This window comes from Lynx rufus, unplaced genomic scaffold, assembly GCF_022079265.1.
Source record: "Lynx rufus isolate CCGP_SWC_20201006 ecotype Redwood Valley unplaced genomic scaffold, mLynRuf1.p SCAF_17, whole genome shotgun sequence".
NCBI lineage: Eukaryota > Metazoa > Chordata > Mammalia > Carnivora > Felidae > Lynx > Lynx rufus.
In genome coordinates this window covers 1,239,899-1,255,205 of record NW_025814831.1, presented here as the reverse complement: position 1 = coordinate 1,255,205, position 15,307 = coordinate 1,239,899, and the positions used below count along the sequence as shown (strand labels likewise).

Genomic DNA, 15,307 nt, shown 5'->3' with positions numbered 1-15,307 from the left:
TTATGCATTGTCTTGATCAACAGTCTCTTCCGTAACTTTCTGTCTGTTGATAGTTCTGACATTTCCGGCAACACCAAAGAGGAATGCAGCAATTAAGACATAGATTCTAGCAAAGATCACTCTGAGATATACCACGGATTCACGACTTTGCCTGACTGAGCGCATTCTTCTTGGAGGGGGTCCACTGTCTGTGCTCCCACCAGTGCCTCGTTCAGTGCACCGCGGAGGATCCCAGCCTACGTGGCAATGGCAGTTCCTGTTATTGTTGCATATCCCTCTGTGACTGCATTTCTCCGGGATACAGTCGTAGTTCAGCTGAGCCACACTGCCATTGCAGTAGGTATCCTGACAGAACTTTCCAGGAGCACAGGGGGTACCAGTTCTCACATGACCAATATCGGTTGTTCCTGTGCTACGATGCGAATCCAGCCCAAAACACCAGAACCCTGAGATCTCAGACTGATGAAATCCGACATGCTCTTGCAGCTGAGGGAGATGGGTGACGTTACTACACTGCAGCCTTCCACACTGCATGTCTGTGGGGGAACAGGGTTTAGATTTGAATACCCCTGGGTCTCTTCTGCAGTGTCCATATCGGCTGCCTTTTTGATTTATGGTATAGCAGATATTTTCAGCCTTCACAGCATTTCTGCCAAAGATTTCTTGGCAGTGCATAGTGCGTTCAGTGCAGTTTCCATGATAGCAGTAGCCCTCTTCAGTGCACGGGGTTCCATCTTGCATATAGAAGTCATCAGGGCACTCCACGGACACCCCACGGCAGTATTCTGGAAGATCACATATATTTTGGATTTGCCTGCAGAATGTCCCAGCATCGGAATAGGTGCAGTTTGTACAGCATCTGCCTGTATTACATTTGCTGCCAGGGGTTAGAATACAATCACTCGTACAGCAGGGATTGTTGTAGCACTGCTTGAAGGAGCCACAGTCACACTGCTCACCTGGCTCCACTACATAGTTTCCACAACGATCGTGAGTCAGGCTTTTATTGAAATAGGAAAGTCCTGAGTCAAATATGCACTCACAAAAATTATTCACCACTACATGCTGCATATGAATGAAGGAACAGTTACTGAAAGAATCTGTCATAATAGGGTATTGATTCATAATGCAGGTAGACCTCCTCTGGCATGCACAAAACTAATTGTCATAAAAAATACCAATAGATAATGCAATTTTTTGTGCTACTAACACAGACAAGAATAAAAAATGTCTGCCTAGAGAAGCAAGCGAGATGATGGATTTTGATCCGCATACTGCATATGTGGCTGGCTGAAACTGAAGTTCATGTGGTGCATCTTTGTTCATAAGTAAAGTTGTATGTGGTTGAAAAGCAACAAACAAGTGTCTTTGAAAGTAGAGATGAATCGGACTCCCTGGCACCTGAAAATTGTTCAAGACAACCGGATCTTCCAGATTATAAATGACCATGGAGGAAATATAGTGCCTTACATCAATACCTTGAAGCATTGAGTCAGTCAAACTAACAAGCCTTATGAGGAATCGGGCACATTTTGACACGTTGTTGAACACACTATACATTGTTTTGGAACCGAGAACAAGTCCTTTCAAAATTCCATGATGGGATTAATACAACTTACTAGAGATCCGGGGGCTGCACTGGTATTTGCTTGAGAGAACAGGGGGTTCCTATCCTCCTTATACCCCAGGTTATAAGTAGGTCCCGTTGCATTGGTGTCTGCCACTATCTGAGAAACAACGTGTTCAAACCGTTGGGAATCACTGAGGGGTCTGATTTCATAGGCAAGGTCATCCAACTTCATGATACCTTCAAGGCCCCCATAGCACGTGTCCATGGTGACCATGGAAGGAGGAATCTCCTCCAGGTAGCCGAGGTAGTAACAGTCTGGAGGGATGAAGGGGTAGTCCATCTGCAAGGCTCCCTGATCATCCTGAGTCATCATCAGCAAATGTCTGGACCAAAAGAGTTTCTTGTGCCTCATGTGGATAACATGGCTCTCGCCCCCAAAATGCAGGCTATAGGACAGCCAGCCAGGCATCTGAACGCCCTTGCCATGGTGCAACTCCTTCTTGGGAATTACCACCTCAGAAGAGATGTAGCGCCATGAGGGACGACCTTGAGAACCTTGGACAGGAGCCAGCAATGCCCAGAGCGCAAACAGCAAGAGGGGTGCCCTCAGGGTGACCTGGTCCTCTGCCAGCCTCATGCCCTGCTCAGAGACATCTGCCAGTGAGAATGGATAAATGGAGGATCCTCAGCAAAGCCAGGTCTAGACCATCTGACAGAACAGAGGGCTGTACCGGGTGGCCAGCACCCTACACCTCGGGGCCACCTGTGGGGTTAGGTAACAGTCACAGGGTGTGGCTTTGGGTGACCCTGCTCATCCGTTCACCTGGGGTGGATGTAGGAGAGGCAGGTGAGCCATGGTCAACAGTGCTCACATGGACATGGGTAGGGACTTGGACCCAGAGACATGGCTGTATTCAACACATTCCATCTTTTCTCCTTCTACTTGGATACGGGATATGAAATTATAACACTGAATTTCTCTACCAATTCCATGTCCTGTGGTACTGCTGGGTCACTTTCTCTGGATGACTGCTTTCCCTCATTATGGAGACCAATGCTTCCTACTTCCATGGGATATGGAGGTAGACTGTCACTTTTACCTTTGTACGTATTGAAAAACATCGCTTTGTAATTTTACATGTCTTATTCTGGTTGGCTATTAGTTTGCAAGCCATTTGATCCTTTTGGTTGTTGCTTTGAAGCTTCCTCTGAGTTTACTGAGGAAACATTTCCCAGTATTCTGTGTCATGATTGGTGAAGTACAAGGTTGTATTTTAGTTTTTTCTTATGCCATCTGGTGAGAACAGAAGGTACTGCTGAACATGTGTGAGCCCCAGGGGATTTCCCCTCTAATCCCTTATTGTGGTTCTTTCCTGGCCTCTGGCAGTCTTCTCCCATGCCTGTGAATTTCTCTCCTCAGGTGGAGATAGATGCAGGGGAGTTGAGGTTACGTTGGCAGCTTGCACCATGGAGGCTGCACATGATCGAAAATGGTATCCACCATGGAACTCCCTTGTTTAAGTACCGTCTAGTCCTTTAAAATCCCCTGGGTTGGGCAGAAACCCTTAGAGTTGGCTTTTGGAGAAGAGTCTGCCTTTTCTCCGGGTGGCTGGCCTCCTAAATAAAGCTCAACTTCTTTTACCACCAAAACTAAAACTTTGAACATTGACCTTTCCAGAAATACTCAGCTGAATTTGGGATTTGATAACAATACAATGGAGAGTGGAATGGCAGTTGTCAGGGGCTGGCAGGGAGGGGTGATGAGGAGTAGATCTCAAGGGCTATGATTTTCTGCTACGCAAGATGATTAAGTTCTAGAGGGGTCTCCACAACATTACCCCTGTAATTAACAATACTGTACTGTATGGTTCAAATTTTGTGAAGAGTGTTGGTCTCATGTTCAGTGAGATCTTAAAACAAAAGTGGAAGACACGAATTTTGCTTCTCACATGACAGTATGATGAACTGCATGGACACACTCTCTACTGATAACGTGAAAATAATTTAAAAACATTTACATAGTTTGAATACTAACCCTGAGGATATGTCATTTACAATATCTTCTTCCATTCCATAGGTTGCCTTTGGTTTTGTTGAATTTTCCCTCATTGTGCAGAAGCATGCTATTTTGAGGTAGTCCCAATAGTTCATATATGTATGTATTTAATTTTCTTGTTTTATTTTTAATTTAAATTCAAGTCTTCAGTCTTTGAGCTCCACGTTTACAGGAAGTTGACTTGTCATGATTAACTTTATGGGTTATCTTGACTGAGTCATGGGTACCCAGATTCACCACTGTTTCTGTGGATGTCTGTGATGTGTTTCCAGAAGAGACTGGCATTTCCTTCCATGGTTTCTGTCTGGGCATCACCCATTCCATTAAGGTTCTGAATAGAATCTGATGCAGATGGAGGAAGAATTCCCTCATTTTTACTTTCCAAGTGCTTGTTTGAACTGGAACAGTGGTCTCCTCTGGCCCTTGTTATGAGAGTTATATCATCAGATCTCTACGTTCTGAGACTAGACCCTAGTTCAGAATCAGACATATTACACCACTGGTTTTCCTGGGTCTCCAGCTTGTGACGGTAGATCATGGGACTTCCCAACCTCTTTAGTCAGGGAAACCAATGTGCTTTGGGTTCTGTTCCTCAGAAGAATACAGACTAATACATGGAGATGATTTATCTCTTGTTTAGAGGAATTGAATAAAGCTGTAGCTCATTTAACGTCCTGAGTAGCAAGTGCCAGGAGGGAGTGTCACGTTGTTTGATTGGGACAAGCGCTGGGTGAAGTTAATGGGGAGCTGTGGGATCCTGTGGTCCTGGCTGCACAGGGAGTGCATCTGGGACTCCTCTAATGGCTCAGATGTTGTGCCTCAGAAAGTCTGTAATTCACTCATGTTGAGGGACAGGAGTAAGCAATGCAAACAACTGTGTCTTTTGTGCATGTTAGTGCAGTTTTCCTATGCAACAGGTATCTAATTCAGAGAGTTAATAGGTAAGCACAGAATCCTGTGTCCAGAGAGGCTCCCTGGGGAAACTGCTCTGTGGAGAGGAAGCCCCAGACCCTGAATGGAAACCTGTCTGTAACCTCCATCTGCACCTGCTCCTGGAAACACAAAGGAGAATTGTGCATAGTGTGCGCCCCCTGGTGGTGCTGATCCCCTCCTGCAGGGAGGTTTGCCTGTGGGCTCCCAGCGAGGTCCCCTCACGCTGTCTCTTGCACAGTAATATATGGCCGTGTCCTCAGTCTTCAGGTTGTTCATCTGCAGATACAGCGTGTTCTTGGAGTTGTCTCTGGAGATGGTGAATCGGCCCTTCACGGAGTCTGCGTAGCCTGTGCTACCTCCATTATAATTAATTGCTGCGACCCACTGCAGCCCCTTCCCTGGAGCCTGGCGGACCCAGCTCATTCCATAGCTACTGAAGGTGAATCCAGAGGCCACACAGGTGAGTCTCAGGGACCCCCCAGGCTTCGCCAGGTCTCCCACAGACTCCACCAGCTGCACATCACACTGGACACCTGCAGACGCAAGACATCTTGGTCAGGAAACTGTCACACATCCACTGGTTCTCACTCATATCCACTCACATACTCAGTGTCTCTCGTTCACCATGAATTACCTTTTAAAAAAGCAACAAGGAAAACCCAGCCAAGCACATACTCCATGGTGAGGTGTCTGTGTTCTGTCCTGATCAGAGAATGGGAACACCTGGGACCCCTGGAGCTGGGGCTCCTCTCCCAGCTGCAAGGTCGGGCTGGGCTGGTTTTATCAGCACAGAGAGGGCCCTATTTGCATGTCCTCTTGCATATATATCACACTGCAGACTTAGATTTGATTCTTTAAAAGTGAATGGCAGGTTTGGGATGCATTTCTACATTAGTTTGTGTGGATGGTGCTGTGACAATATGAATAATTGTTATCAGTGAGCACAGGTATATTTGCGGAATTTGTGCATTTTTACATGTCTTTCATCAACAAAGGTCATTTTCGCTCTACAGTTATTTTACATAATTTATAAAGTTTAATCCCAAGTACTTTATTCCGTGCCATTTTCAGTTGTATAATTTTGTTATTTGTTTTGCATATATTTCCATGCTGGTGTGTAGAATCATAGGTGGTTTATTTTTATTTATTTTCTTTGTTTATTGTGCTCATTGTGCATCCTGCACTTTTCCTCATTTAAAAAAACTGGTTCTAATATTTTTTTGTGGTATCTCTAGGGTTTTGTTATGTTTAAGATCATGTCATCTGCAAACAAATAATTGTCCTTCCTCCTTACTGATTTAAATGTCTTTTATTTCTTTTTATTGCCAAAGTTTGTGGGTACTTCTTCCAGTTGTAGGAGAAGAATGCCTTTCCCTTCTTTTCTTCTGGGTTTTCACCCGGTGTAAGGATTCAATTGACATAAGACTGATCTAAAGGGGAGAATAAATTTCCTTTTGCAAGTGCCTGGGCTTCCTAATAACATGACACCCAGAGAATGAACAAAGCAGGTGGCACTTGTGACTTTCAGACAACGAACTATTGGATTTGGCAAGAGTCAAGACAAAGGTGTGGTTTTGGGGTATTTAACTAGTCAACAAATAACTAGGTTTGTTTGCACAACCTTCTTGTCCCTGAGTTCCTTATTCTGGTGCTAAGGATGGTTCTCCCCTCCTGGTACAGGGAAGGGAGTTTCCCAAGGGAGATTTATATCCTGCTGTCAAGGGACACAGGAGGGTCTGAGTGTCCTTGGACTGGCTGTTTCTCCCATGACTTTCATCCAAATAAGGACTGTGACACGATGACATGGTTTGAGGCGGCATAGTTATTCTTCACGTTATCATGTGGAATACTTCCATTGGGGATGACCATCATTGCCTGCCTACTGATGTGGCAGGAATGGTTTTAGTATTTTATGTTCAATATGCTGTCAGGTGTGGGCTCTCATAGTGGCCATGATCATGTGGAGGTAATTTCCTTCTCCTTTTTAATTGAGTTATTTTAAAGTGATGAAGATGTGTTTTTTGTTCATGAAAAAACTGTGTCTAATGATTTTATGAATAAATTAAAGATGGCTTTGATTCAGTCATTCCCTTTGTTAATGGAGGACATCACATTTTTGCATTTGTGTATGTTGATAGAAACTTGCATCTCAGGGATGCATCACACTGGATTATCATGTATGATCCTTTCAGTGTGCTGTTGAATTCAGTAGGCTCAGACTTAACCAAGGAATTTTGCATGTATGTGTATCTGAGACACTGGCCTGTAGTTTCCCTTCTTGTGCTGTGTTTCTCTGGCTTTGTTGTGAGAGTAAAGGTGTCCTCATAAAGTGCATGTGGGAGTGGTCTTTTTCATCAGCAATTTGTAATAGTTTGATTAGTATTGGCATTAATTATTCTTTAAATATTGTAGAATTTTAATAAAGCCTTGTTTTTTTGGAGGGTGAAGGTTTTATATTAAGGGTATGTTCTTACTAATTTTTGTTTGGTTCCTTTTGTATTTTTGCATGAAAGAGTCTTTGTGGCTTACATGATGCTAGAAAATGTGTAATTTGTTCTTGGTGATCTAATTGTTGACTTATAAGTATCTAAGATTTTCATTTATGATCCTTTTCATGTCTTTAGTTCAGTTATGTCTCCTTTTTCAGTTCTGATCGCATTTGTTTGAATCTTACCTATTTCCCTAGGCTACCTATGTTTTTAAAATTTCACTTATCTTTCCAAATTCAAATTTTAATGAAGTTGATTTGTTTTCTGTATTTGTGATAGTCTTTTTTCTCTGTTATATCTCTTTATGTTAATTTTATATTTATGTTTTTATCTCAATGAAAGTACCAATGCCTTTTTTTAAAGGAATCTGAAAAATATACTAATTCATATGTAACCACAAAACACATGGAAGTAAAAAAAAATCATGAAGAGGAGAGAACCTGGAAGAAGGAGAACACTTATTCCTTCTAAATATATTGCAGAGGTACACTAACTCCATCAGTGTACTGCTGGCATGAAATGAGTCATATAGACCAGTGGAGCTCATTACGGAGCCAAGATGTAGAATTGTGCAGATGCAGTCAGCAAATCCTCCATGAGATTTCCAACAATGCACAGTGGGGAGAGGGTTGTGTCTCTTAAACATTGTGTTGACTAGGGGCGCCTGGGTGGCTCAGTCAGCTAAGCATCCAACTTCCCATTCACGTATTGTTGTCATGATTTGTGGGTTTGAGCCCCACATCAGGCTCTGTGCTGACAGCTCAGAGCCTGGATTCTGTGTCTGCCTCTATCCCTGTGCCTCCCCTGATCATGATCTGTCTCTCTCCCTCAAAAATAAAAGAAACATTAAAAAATGGTGTTGATATACACATGCAAAATAATGACATTTGGCCGTAATCTTGCATCATACATATACGTCAACACAAACAAATCTCAAAATGGATTAAAGATTAAGCAGAACAGCTGACCCAAAATGCCTTCGAAGAAAACACACAGGATAAATATCATGACATTCTCTTGACAATGATTTATTTGATCCAAAAGCAAAATCACAGAGAACCATGGCAGACAAGGGGGACTGCATCAAACTAGAAAGGGGGCAAATCAAACAGTAGCAGTGTGAGAAGGAAGTCTATGAAATGGGAGACATTACATTAAAAATATTGAAAAGGAGTTAATATCCAAAATACAGGAGGGACTCCTTAACATCAATAGCAAAAATCACAATTATAATCGTAACAGTAAGCACATCACCTGATTAAAATTTGGGTCAAACATGTAAATATCCATTTCGCTATTAAGGTTGAAAAAATGTCCATCCAGCATATGAATGGTGTTCATCATCACTAATCATCAGAGAATTCCACCCCCGATCCCCTGAGATATCACCTCACAACTGATAGCAAGGCTATTATAAAATAAGGCAAACACAACGAGAACATCTCAAGTGTTGCTGAGGATGTGGAGAACAGGCAATCCTAGAATTCACTTGATGGGAGTGCAACATAGGGTAGCCACTATGGAAAACTGTGGTGAAATAACCCACTAAACTGAGTTCCTAATCTGCTCACATACAGTTGACTTCATGTCCAGCTGAGTGTGAGGAAGGTCTGGGCCTCATGTTCTGTGGAGACGAGGTGCAGAGACAGGTGGATCCAGTGGATGATTCCTTAACCACTTCAGTAGAATGGACCCCTGGCTGACGGTTTTGTAAGACTTGACTCAGTGTGCCTCCCCACTGGTTGTCTCTGGCTTCCTGAACTGGATGGAGAAAAAAGGGAGTGAGGGGTAGAAACTACTCTTTTCTACTCCTCTGTTTGAAAATCACTTACATGTATTTTAAATGGTGGCCCGTGTACTTGTGAGGCACAGGTCTGTATATGAGTTGATTTATCCCCAAGCTTGGTCTCTGTCAAGGTCGGCACTACTATGTGACTGTTCACTCTAAATGTTACAAGACATCTGTGTTTGTAAATGGTTTAGGAAACAGTGTGTACTGTTTACTGGTCAGGATGAAGCTTGCAGGGCATGATGAGAAAGATGCTTCACAGGAAACCTGACCCTGAAACACTGGTTCCAGATATGAATTCTGAGATCTTGGGTGCCCCTGGAGACCTGTGAACCCCCAGGTTACCTACGTGGCTCCTGGTGTCCTGTGTGTTCCTGATGACCTGAGTGCCCCCAGGTGAACGGAGTGGCAACTAGTGGCCTCAATGCCCCATGGAGACCTGAGCATCCCCCTGGAGGTCTGAGTGCTCCATGCAGAACTGAGCGACCCTGGTGTCCTCAGCTCCCCCTGGTAACCTGAGCACCCCAGGAGATCTCAGTTACCCTGCTGTCCTGAATGCCCCCTTGTGACTTTTAGGTAACCTAAGGGCAAATTGCAATTTTTGGGCCCATGCTCAGCTCTCAGAAGTCCTTTGTGGTGTTTGAGCCAGCTCTGTGGCTAGGCCTATCCTGTCCTGTTCACCCTTAGAGGCGGTTCTGATTGTGTGGCTGTTAATCCTGGGGGAACCTCCAAGGGTGTGGCCAGCACCTGCTTTATCCCTCTTCCTCTTGCCTAACAAACTGCCTAACTGATGGACATGTGGCTCTTGTGGTCTGGACCCTAGTATGTGATATAGAATATAGGATAGTATGTGAACCATCCACTGCATCCACTCTGCTGGGGTCGGTGGATCCAATTCCACCAGAAATTACTGGTTGAGATGGAGAACCCCAAGATGCTGCCAGCGAGGTTCAGGGTGTGCAAGGCACTCACCAGTTGGGTGCAAACCCTGCAGCTGCACCTGGGACAGGACCCCTGGGGACAAGGAGACTCAGCCTGGGCCAGTCACCAGCAGTCACAACCATTCCCATCATCCCACATCTGACATCTGAAACCCTCACCTTTGGGACCTCTCACCAGGCACAAGGAAGGCCCTACAGTCTCTACTGTTTCTCGAATACAGTTCTGCCTTCCTTAGGGACTTCAGTCCTGTCTGAGGAGAGAGCTGTGGGCTCCCACACCCTGAGAGTGGAGTTTACTCTAGATCTTGAGAAGTTTGCCTGTGTGGGAGGGAGCATATCCTTACTAGTGGACAAAAATGGAGTCAGGCTCCCCTGGTCCTTCCAGGTCCACCTGTGGGCATCTCTTTGTGGATCCTCAGGCTTGTTGGTCCTCGGTCAAGGCAACACTTGGTCTATGAATTGTGTTGGAGGCAGGTCAAGTGATGGCCTCACCTTTCTGATCAGATAGTGAACAAATGAGTGGATCACAATTCACTATACTCTATCTGTCCAAAAGATATTTGAAGGGATCCATATTTTCTCCAGAAAACTTTCCAAATCAAGTCTTTAAATACATTCAATTTTAACAGTCATTCCACACATAACTGCATAGGAAAAATCTATATTGATGTGCAGTCTGGTGTAAATATAACAAGCAAAGGACACTTGTTCCCAGGATCATATTTCTTTCAGTTTCCACACTGATGTATTAACCTCACCTGACAACTACCTGCAGAGCTTGAGCACACCTGGAGACTTCTGATCTTGATGGTTCTCTGCTGATGGGGTTTGCTTCCTCAGTCATCTGCAAAGCTTGGAAGCAGTGCCGACATCTTTAAGTGCACAGACACCAAGACATGGACACCTTTCTGTCACCTGCAGATATGATTCCCATGCATGGCTGGTGTCTCCATCTCCTGAGAAATCCCCATCCAACACAAGGGGCTGTTAACTCAGGGAGGAGGCACAGATGTCACAGAAAAGTGGGGGACTCTTCACTGATATGGACAGAGACCATCAGTATCTGAGGTAAGAAGTTAATGGCACTAAAATAACCACATTAATGAAAATGGATTGGCTGACCTGGACATCACTGGAATCTAAAAATCCGGAGCTCAAAGAAATGGTAGAAAATGTGTTCATAGTCCTGAAGGCATGTGCCAAGAGGATAAATGCTGAGTTAGCTGAATAGACTTCAAATAGAGATCAGAATGCTAGATAGTAGATAGATGACAAGTGGATAGGTGATGGATGATAGAGGGTAGATAGATGATAGATAGATAATAGATAATTTTATGTTATATTAAAGTCATTATAGAGGATTCACATCATTATGAATGTATTATAATGAAATTACCCACTATTGGCAATATTTTTTAAAAGACCATAATTTCATACGGAAAAGAATATTTGACACCAACTTTAGATATACAAAAGAAATAATTATGACTTCAATATTTTCTGAATACAGCTTCCACATGGGGTAGCACATGCTTGCTTGTAGATTCCTCCTCCCTCTGGGGCTTTGCTTCCATTCCCATTTGTTCCCAGGGTCTCCCTTCCCAGGATGTCCTGAGCTCTGGGATGTGCAGGGACAAGAGCTCTGTCCTGGATCTGGACCATCGTCTCTCTGGCCTAACATTTACAGCTCCTTCCAGGCCCTTGCTCAACCACCAGGCTTCTGCCCACCAGGCTCCATCCCTGCATCCACCACCTGCCAGCCTCCTTCTGGACTCTTCCATTCATTTCCTGTGGATTTAACAACAGTTTGTTAGGTTGGCAGGTCTCCTAATAATAATTCACATTGAGGAAAGAACTGTATAGGTAAAACATGACAGACTGTCTCCACAATAGCCTTGAGTTCATTCCCATGATGTTATTATTTTGCACCCCATTTCAGCCCCTTGACCCCACAGGCTTGCATTAGAAACTGTCACTTTCATGAACTGAACTAAATCTGTCCCCCCTACAAAACTGGTCCATCCTATGTATCTACTCTATATGGTCATCAGACAACCACCAAGCTAAGGAGGAACACAATACAGAGTGTGAAGACATAAGTATTTATATAAATAATTTTATAAAATTTTATCTAATAATGAAAGTAATGATATATTTACAGAAGTAACTTAAATATGGTAAATGACCATGTTTATTATAAGATTCTATGAATTTAGATGAACATAATCAAGTTACGGGACAACCGAGTAACCACAGGTCAAAGAAATGTATCATTCTCAGGTGTATCCAAACCCTTTCCTTTGCACACCAATCACTTTCCTATCTCTCCCTTTCTCTCTGGGCCTCGCGTGTTCTCTGTCTCAAAAATAAATAAACATTACAAAAATAAAGATACGTACAGGTCAGTGATATTTAATGGAGAACCCAGAAATAATCCCCTTCAACTTTGGTCAACTGAATTTTTTTTTTTAATTTTTTTCAACGTTTATTTATTTTTGGGACAGAGAGAGACAGAGCATGAACGGGGGAGGGTCAGAGAGAGAGGGAGACACAGAATCGGAAACAGGCTCCAGGCTCTGAGCCATCAGCCCAAAGCCTGACGCGGGGCTCGAACTCCCGGACCGCGAGATCGTGACCTGGCTGAAGTCGGACGCTTAACCGACTGCGCCACCCAGGCGCCCCTGGTCAACTGAATTTTGACAAGAGCAGACAACATGACATTGGGGAACAAATGGTCTTTTTAATAAAGGGTGCTAGACAGCTGGCTATCCATGTGCAGAGGAATGAAATTGCGTCCAGACCTCACACCATATACAAACATCAAATCAAAATGGATCAACAGTTTAAATGTAAAATTATGAGCTCTGGAAGCAATATATCGAGATAAATCTTCATGACCATTGGGTTTAGCAATGCTGTTAGAGATGACACCAAAGCACAAGCAAGGAAAGAAAAAGTAGATAAATTTAGTTTTCTCAACATTAGAAACCTTTGTACACCAGAAGATGCTATCCCAAAGTGAAAAGACAAAGCCTAATGGAAGACAATATTTGCACAGTATTTGTCTCGTAAGAGCCTGTTATGCAGAATGTATAAAGAGTTTTTACAACTCATCAACAAAAAGACAACCCAATTTTTAATATGGACAAAGGATTTGGATATATCTTTCCCCAGTGCAATCATACAAATAGTGAATACCACTTGAAAAGATGTTAAACATCAATAGTCCTTATGGAAATGGAGATTTAAACCACAGTGAGATACCCTTTTACACGCACTAAAAATGCTCTAATCAATACAACTACAAAATAACAAATGTTGGTAAAGATGTTGAGAAATTGGACCCTTCAACCTTGCTTGTGGAAATGTAAAATGGTGGAGACTATGTGTAAAATAGTTTGGCAATTCCCCCTAAAAAAAAAGATAAAAACATAGAATTACCATATGGCCCAACAATACTACTCCTAGATGTATATCTCGAAGAATTGAAAACAGTTGTTTAAACAAAGTGCATGTGCACATACATAGCAGCACGGTTCACAATAGCCAAATTGCAGAAACTATGCAAATGCCTATCGGTGTGTGAATGGATAAACAACCTGGGGCAGACCCTTAAACAGGAATATTATTCTGTCATCCAAAGAAATAAGGTAAAATGTTGTGGCTGTAGAGAATACTGGTTTCTCAGAAAGCTATCACAGAACTCCACATCTGCACTTACATCTGGAAATTTAAAGCAAAGCCTTGAGCAGGTGTTCATGTTCCCATATTCATAGCAGCTTCTTCACAACAGCCAAAAGATGGAAGCAACACAAGTAACTATTCACAGGTGAGTAAATAAAAAAAATGTAGTATATACACAATGGAATACGATTCATCCTTAAAAAGGAAGAGAGTTCTGACACACACCAGCACACCAACTGAACTTGGCAGTCATTATGCTGAGTGAAATGAGCCAGTGACAGAAGGAAAATACAGTATGGTTCCACTTAAGTGAGGTGTCCAGAAAAGTCATACTCAGAGACACCAAGTAGAATGTGGCTGTAGGGGCCGAGGGGAAAGGGGAATTGGGATTTAGGGTTTAATAGAGTTTCCCTCAGGGAACATGACAACGTTCTGGAGATGGATGTACAACAGTGTGAATGCAGTTAATGCCAGACAACTGTATGCTTAAAGTGACTTATGTGGTAAATGTTATGTTACGTACATTTAATCAGAATTTAAAAAGGAAGGACTGATACACGTCACAACATGGGTGAATGCAGAACACATCCTCAGTGGCAGAAGCCATCCAGAAAAGGCCACTCAGGAACCATCTTGCTCTTTAAATCCCCCCAAGTTACACAGATAGGGGAAAGTCTCAGGAGCACTTCCCCAAAAGAAACCGGATCAGAATGGGAAAAGACATTTCACAGTGGGGCAGGTGGGGACTCTTGAAGTGGGCCTGTGGTCTGGGTTCTAATGTGGAAACGCAGGGATTTCCTCATTTGGGGTTCTGTGGTGGTTTCTCGGGAGGGCGTCCCCGTTTGGGTTAAAACGCACCAAAGTATCTCATGTGAAGTGGCAAACGCGGCAAAGAAACGAGCGTCCAGGTAAAGCGTATTTGCGCTGCTGTGACACGTTCACTGCACGTCTGAAATCACAGAGAAAGGTCTCCTCCAAACAACCGTGTCAGCCCCACGTGACAGAAGCAAGAGAGGGGTCAAACGCTGTGACGTACGCCCACGCCCAGACCCAGCTCACCCAGGCGGAGAGGCCACGAGCCCTGCAGGAGGCAGCACGTGAGCCAGAGGCACGTGGGAGGGGGTCAACTGGTGGCCACGTGATTGGGTGCAGCGGAAGCAGTGGGATTTGGAATTCCGGATGTCCACAAGACGCCACTAATAAGCTGTTAGAACTGCGAAAAGCAATGAAGGGACATCTCACGGAAGTGGACCCGGGAGGCGGGGAGGGGAGGCTGGAAGGCGGAGCCCAGCACCCAGGGTCAGGCTCCGGAACAACCCACCGCTACAGACCCATGATTAGAACCCTCCGCAGAGAGAAGCCCCAGGCTCAGGCCCCGCCAGGGGAAGCTGTGCCCTGCGGCCCCTACAGGAAACCCACCGCGCCTGCAGCCGGGCCCGGGAGGCGCCTGCTCGCCCTGCAGCCCTGCTCTCCTCCTGCGGACCTCGCTTCAAAACCAGCCTCCCAACTTCCTCTTCTCCGCGAAACAGCGTTCCTCTCCGTGCGCTCCCCACCCGGCCGCGGTTTTGCCACAGCTTGCTGGGCCTGGATGGCCATTCTCCGCTACCCCTGAACAAACCCACTTTTGCTGGTAACGTAACCGGCGGCGTGATTTCCAAGGGCAACGGAAGGAGAAACGAGGACACTCGCAGGATCGGAGATCAGCACACACACACCACGTGCACGTCTGCACGCTCCTGACGACCCGTCGGAAAGAGAAAGGAAGAGACGGTGCCATTTCCAACCGCAGCAGAAGGAACGACGTGCCCCAGAGGAAATGTAAGCAAGGAGGTGGCAGGCCTGCTG

At 44.4% G+C, this 15,307-nt stretch overlaps 1 protein-coding gene across 1 annotated transcript; it reads right to left on the bottom strand.

The window, feature by feature from the left end:
- On the bottom strand, positions 1-5,239 carry LOC124512410 (disintegrin and metalloproteinase domain-containing protein 21-like). The gene is given in 4 exon segments (XM_047079894.1): positions 1-1,634; positions 1,637-2,224; positions 4,673-5,092; positions 5,194-5,239. Coding segments are annotated over 4 exon segments (2,688 nt in total).
- Positions 5,240-15,307: the final 10,068 nt, after the last annotated feature.